General features: G+C 53.4%; 1 protein-coding gene across 1 annotated transcript; it reads left to right on the top strand.

Annotated features, from left to right (window-relative positions):
* Positions 1-827: 827 nt before the first annotated feature.
* On the top strand, positions 828-6,547 carry LOC311372793 (pleckstrin homology domain-containing family N member 1-like; the record flags this gene model as incomplete). The annotated part of the gene is made up of 6 exons (XM_084489748.1): positions 828-898; positions 1,262-1,388; positions 1,728-1,889; positions 3,558-3,638; positions 4,429-4,519; positions 6,414-6,547. Coding segments are annotated over 6 exons (666 nt in total), but the record flags the coding sequence as incomplete, so codon positions are not given.
* Positions 6,548-6,870: the final 323 nt, after the last annotated feature.

Below are 6,870 nucleotides of genomic sequence, written 5' to 3'. Positions count from 1 at the left end.
CCCCTCCCCTCCCCTCCCCTCGTAGACTGAAGAGTGATATCAGCTCCCAGGGGGAGGGTGGGTACCTGGCCCACTCAGACAATACGTCGACTGTTCCCTTCCCCTCTCCACAGCCCTCCGACGGTTGGTGACCCAGTGGGTCAGTCAGGTACTCCTCTCTCGTGGGACGGGGGTGGTGGGGGCGGTGGCCAGAGGCGCTTGTGTTGTGTGTCTTCCTGTGCGCTCCGACAGCCTTGTTCTGGGGCCAGAGAGAGAGAGAGAGACGGCCCACCCTGGACCGGTCTGTTAATCGATTACGTAATGATGTGATTACGCGGATGATTTGTGGCCGACCACAAAAAAGCACCAAACGATATCAAACGTAAAACAATGCGAAAGGGTTCACAGACACACTCACACCCCCCCCCCCGCTCGCAAAGGCATGCACGCACACAAAAACACAAACACACACGACACACACACACACACACACACACACACACACACACACACCCACGGACGCATGCACTCCCACTCACACACGCCATAGATAGTTTCACACCAGACGCTAATCCTCTCAATTAATGATTGATGCTTGACCTCCCCCCCCCTGTACCCGGATGGGGTCGGGGGGGGGGGGGGGGGGTTGAAAACAAAGGCCAGCCTTGTGGTGTTCAGTAGCACATGGGGCAGATAAGCGGACGAGGCACAGAACGAGGCTTGTAAAAACACCCCGCCGCCTTATCACTGTGATAGCGGAAGGCTGAGCCGACGGGACGGTGGCGATAACAGATGAGGAGCAGCCGGACAATGGGCGACACTGAGGGTCTCTCTCTCTCTCCGACGCGATGCATCCGCTGCACCGACACCGCTGGATCTGCTGCTCAATGGACTCCATCCAGGGCCCAGAGGCCACAGGGCAAGAGGGAGAGAGGGGGGGGAGGGTTAGGGGAGGGGGGGGGGGTCTGTCTTTATGAGACGCACACAATGAGTCAAGGTTGAGTCATTGTATCGAGTTATGAGCTCTGTGTCCGATCCACAACACATGGAGCTGTGTCCGTAGTTGTTGATGGTTGGAGTTGGAGTTGGAGTTGCAATGTGAAGCTACACCTGGAGAGAGAAAGGCTTTGTTGAAACCACACAGGAACGCGCATGGTTGAAAAGCGGTCGATGCAAAAGGGGAAACACTGTTTATATGTTGAGCTGCACAGAAAAGTGAGAAAGAAACAGATTGGATGATTAACATCTCGGAGCGTGTTCTGACGTGACTCTCTGTTTTCTGTTCTCTCCTCTCCTCCCGTCTTCCGTCCCCGAGCAGCAGCCGGCTGTTTCGCAAGAAACATCCCCAGGAAGGCCAGGAGAAGTCCAACAGCATCATCAACATCCTGTGCACGGTCACCCCTCGCAAGGTGGGAACCCCTCTCTTACATCCTTCCCTCCCTCCCTCCCTCTCTTCTCTCCTTCCTCTCTCCCCCCACTCTCTTCTCTCCTTCCTCTCTGCTCTCCCTCCCTCTCCTTCTCTCCTTCCCTCTCCCCTTCCTCACTCCCCTCCTTCATCGCCGTCTTCCTCATCGTTATTTCTGCACCATTTGCTACACTTCATGGCTTGGCTTGGCTTCCTTCCTTCCTTCCCTTCCTTCCCTTCCCTTCCCTTCCCTTCCCATGCCTCCTTCCTCTCCCCCTGTGCCTCCTCCTACGTCGTCGTCGTCCTCATGTTATGACGCTGACGCTGTGCGCTCTGGTTCCAGGAGATGTCCCCCAAGGACCTGCAGTCCATCCAGAACGTCCAGTGGGAGCCGCCGTTCCCGTACGACGCGGCCGGCGGCTGGAAGAAGAGCAGCATCAACGTCAAGAACTACGGCCGCATGGTGCACAGCTCCAAGGTCCGCTTCCGCTTCCTGCACTGCCAGGTGAGCACGGGCACGCGGGCACGCGCGCACACACACACACACACAAACACACATGGACAACGACACACACACACACACACACACCGACAACGACACACACACACACACCGACAACGACACACACACACACGGAAAACGACACACACACACACTCACACACACACACACTCACTCACACACACACACACACACACACACCGACAACGACACACACACACACACACACACACACACACACACACACACGGACAATGACACACACACACACACTCGCACTCACACACTCACACACTCACAGGAAAAGTCACACGCTCACACTGACACACACACACCACACACACACACGCACACACACTCTCACACACACACACAGTGTACAGCGTGCACACACCTCCCCGTGCCACCGCGCTTTAACGAACCGGAGGCCGAGCCCACGCCGACCCGTTAGTCATCAGCCCTCCGGGCGCTTTCGTTTCGACCAATGAAGCGGGGGCGCGGCCCAGAGGAAGTGGCCGCCGCAACAATGTATGGAACCACAACAGAGAGACCCGGGTTTGACGTGTCGGGGAAGAACCGGAACATTGATCCAGCGGAGCGGAGCGGAGCCGTATGTGTTCGGACATGCCTCTTCTGCTGCTGTTGCAAAACAGAGAGAAGGAGGGAAGGGAGAGAGAGAGAGAGAGAGAGAGAGAGAGAGAGAGAGAGAGAGAGAGAGAGAGAGAGAGAGAGAGAGAGAGAGAGAGTGAGGGAAAGATTTTTCTATTTCATAAAAATTGATATATGTATATTTACGCTAATAAATGTAACTTTATAACAACAAAGGTAAAGAAACAGGCATGTACACAAAGAACGTGCACATACATAGACGTGAGAGAGAGAGAGAGAGAGAGAGAGAGAGAGAGAGAGCGCTACGAGAGAGAGAGAGAGAGAGAGAGAGAGAGAGAGAGAGAGAGCGAGAACGCGCGCGAGAGAGAGAGAGAGAGAGAGAGAGACTGCCTGGACTGATATGGTCAACATCAGTGTGTCAGATCTCGGTCAGAATGAGCAGAAGAAGATAACATTTGATCAAAGGGAGATAGAGTGATGGACTGTGTCCGATGACATCATCACGGAGGAGGAGAGCAGAGGAGGAGGAGGGGGAGGAGGAGGAAGAGGAGTTACCTCATTTCAGGTGTTTTGAAGTCAGAAACAGAGCGGAAATGTCTATTCAGCACACACACACACACAGGCACGCACACACACACATACACGGTATGGTCCATGAAATAGTTCAAAGGGAGGGTGAGCAAGAGCCTTGGTGCAAGACCCGGGGCAGGAAGCAGCTAATCAGAGCAGCCGATAGAGCAGGTGTCTGGAACCATCCGTGTGAAGGCCCTGGCAGCACCGCCGGGTGAACGGATGACAAAGAGGAGGAGGATGATGATGATGATGATGAAGAAGATGGCTGTGCGTATTGGGCAGCAACAGCAACAGACGTGTACACACAAAGCAGATGGTGGCGGTCGTTGGATTCACCGGTTGCAAGAGCAAACGGAAAGCGCCGGGAGTGAATGTTTCCCCCTTCTGAGAGGTCATGTGATGGCTGTATACGGCGCTGTACAGTGGATTGACTCTCTCTCTCTCTGGGGCGAATGTCTTCTAACCATCGGTCCTCCCTTCTCCCCCCAGGACGTCCATGACTGCTACCTGGACCTCTTCCAGACCCACCTCCACTTTGTCTCCAACAACCCCTCCGGCCTCACGTACCAGGTGGGGCCCTATACTCTCTGTAACGTCTGACGGCGTAACCCTAACTCTAAGAAATGTCTGGAGAGCGATTTACAAGATGTCTAGTGTAGCCGTGTTTTATACGACGCTATTAATACGGCCTGCTGCCGCCGCTGCTGCTGCTGCCGTCGCTGTATTTATGAATCTGACATAACTCATACATGTCGACACCCCCAGGCCCTGCCAACCGGGGGTGTGTTGGTAAACAACAGGGGTCATAACGCTCGCTCGCTCTCTCTCTCTCTCTCTCTCTCTCTCTCTCTCTCTCTCTCTCTCTCTCTCTCGCGTGAGCCGGCATTAATCACCTACAATGTCTAGGGGGCGGGGCCTCGCCTGAACCTCATTGGTCGCTAGCGGTGGGGGGGGGGGGGGGGGGGGGGGTTAGTCATAATGTTCATGACAACCAGCCTCAAGAGGTCTGATGTCATCAGGTCATGATGTCATGGCTGGCCCAGGCATAGCGAGTGACTTTGTTCGTTTCACGGTTGGTTATTAACATGTTATTAACACGCTCATAAGGGTTAACTCGTGACGCCGGGCGCTCAATTAAATCCCCCACGGGGTGCCAAAAGGTGTGGAAGAAAAACCCCTTTTTTGGTTTAACAAAGGAATTCTCTCCGTGAGTCTTTGAAATACGGATTCCTTTTGTTCGACCAAAGGAACGGGAGAATGTTCAGCGCTGACTAAGCGCGCGGCGGTTCGCTGTAATGGCTACCGCTGACTACGGTTGTTTGTTGTAACGTTCCGGGGTCTTTGTGGGTTTTCCTCACAGGGAACGCTGCCTTTGAAGGAGCTCACCATCTGCAGCTTGCAACAAAACTGCAACCACAGCCAGCCCCAGGACTTCGCCTTCCAGATCAACGGTAGGAATCGGCTCTCCCCCCAGTTCTTACAAAACACGTTTTGTTTAAGTTCACCACCGAGCTGCCTGTGTCGTGGTTGGGATCAAATCACTCGATTCTTTTTCATCGCCGCCAGTGAGTCCAGTGGTGAGAGGACTTTAGCTTGTTTCCTCTTGAGATGCTGACATCAAACCTCTCTTTTAGAGGCTCAGGCTCCGGCCTCTGGGGGCCCCTGGGGGCCGGGGCCCCCAGAGAGCAGCCGGGCCAAGAGCTCACACTCGTCCCCGGTGTGAGTTTCACACCTGCCTCCCGCTTTCCCCTCCAGCCAGACCGTATCCGTCAGTCTTGTCCCTCGATAGAAGACTAAAACGAATTCCCCCCCTCCGTAATACCGGACAGAAATCCCCATGATGCCACATGCCGCAGCGCTGTGGGATTTCCTACAGGGCGACCTTTGTGGGTTTAAAGGAGCTGTGACCCCTCTTCACCTCCAGTCAACCCCAACACTAACTAGAATGCGGGGGCCCCTTCCTCACCCCGGGGGTCAAAGGTCAGCCTTGTTAGGCGACAGGTGCTCCTCAAACGGCCCAGCTGTCCGCTCTGAGCCCTGACGCTTCTCATGAGCGCATTCCACGACCTGCTCCGCTTAGAGACCGCGACGTACTTTCACTTGGTCCTCCGATCTATTACCGGACCTGAAGAATACGTGGTTCGTTCAAATTGGATTTGTTGGATTTGCCTGACTTGACAACAGCGGGTGGAATGAATGTAATATTACCGGTTGAGATCCTGTGAACATTTGTTTCTAAAGATACTTCTCTGGAGGACTAAACAAGTCCCGGGAATAAGCGGTTCCTGTCACGGATGTGTGGGATGTCTTGGTTATTTTATGACCAATTTTATTTGCTAAGCATTTCCGGCTGTCATAAAACAGCCAGGCAAAACATTGCTTGGGGCAACCTTTGAACCTTCATATGATTTTGTATCAGTCATGAGTCTCCTTTTGTTTACCTTGAAGGAGGTGTCTGATCGGAAACTTTGTACAGCCAGTAGAGCCTGACGTATCCCTGACTCAAGTCAGCGATACAACACGGTTGTATAAGTGTGACTTTCTGTTTCCTCCATTTAAAAAAAAACAAACATATATTATGAATCAGCTTCCCATAAATTCTCCCAGCTGTACGTGACACAGCGTGGGCCGGGGTTTATAATAAACAGGCCCTACAGACAGACGGATGGAACAGTTCCCGGAAGGAACTCATATGGTTGGAATTAGCGCGGCTGGGGATGGCCTGTGTGTCCAGTGGTTCATACTTCCTACTTGACGCAGAGCGAACAACCTCTAAAAATGCAGACTTGGCAGACTCGCAAAAGAGCAGTGGGGGGGGGGGGGCGCTCTGGATGTCAGGACCTCCCTGGGACAAGCGACCTAGATGATGTGTCCTTCAAGGGTACGCCCTCTCCACTCCTCGAGAACGGTCGGTGAGGGTTCTTTTGTCACGGGAATGTCCCGATCAAGGTCCCCCTCCTCGGGGAGAAGCCAGCAGAGGCTCTTGGCCTTACGACGGCTCAGGGGCCAGAGTGAAGGTTACTATCTGGGAGGACTATCTGTGGTATGTGTGGGGCCCTGATAAACGCAGATTCCGGCTCTGTTCACTCCAGGTCTCTGCATTCCTTCTTGTGTAAGCAGTCTGTGGGAGGAAGCTGCTAGGCTTTTTTAAATTTTCAAACAACTGCCCATCCAGCAAGTTCTACAAGTCTAAACCCATGCGTTTACACAGCAGATTAGCATCTCAGAACCTGTCGGACCTGACTGGAGAAACAGTAGAGAGTTGAATATGCATTCAGTCCAGAGAATTTAGTGGGCTCCTTTCCCTGTTGACGTGGAGATCTGTTGGTTTTGTTCCCCCTAAAGGTGTCAGCCTCAATCCCATAATCGTCTACTGCGCCAACCAGGAAGAGCTGGACCTGTGGTTCGGGCTGATGAAGGAGAACATCGAGGCCAACGGGGGCACCGCCTTCGTGCCTGAGAACTACACCCGTGTCAAGGTACTGCTCCCAGACCCCCCCCCCCCCCCCGTCACCACGTCACCACTGAGTCCCACCGCGTGTTGAACGTCATTGGTTCAAATTATTATAACACATATCTTGTATATTTTAATTGAGGATAAGCCTGGGCATGGGGGACTTGCCTGGGCCAGTTCTAGTTTAGAACAAAAAGTGAATCAGGGTGTGTGTGTGTGTGTCTGTGTGTGTGTGTGTGTGTGTGTGTGTGTGTGTGTGTGTGTGTGTGTGTGTGTGTGTGTGTGTGTGTGTGTGTGTGTGTGTGTGTGTTGATACATGAGTGGGATGTGTATAGGGTTTGGACATGA

The sequence above is a fragment of the Micromesistius poutassou genome, assembly GCF_964030765.1.
Source record: "Micromesistius poutassou genome assembly, contig: SCAFFOLD_1925, whole genome shotgun sequence".
NCBI classification, from domain to species: Eukaryota; Metazoa; Chordata; class Actinopteri; order Gadiformes; family Gadidae; genus Micromesistius; species Micromesistius poutassou.
This window is presented reverse-complemented; position numbering and strand designations above follow the sequence as displayed.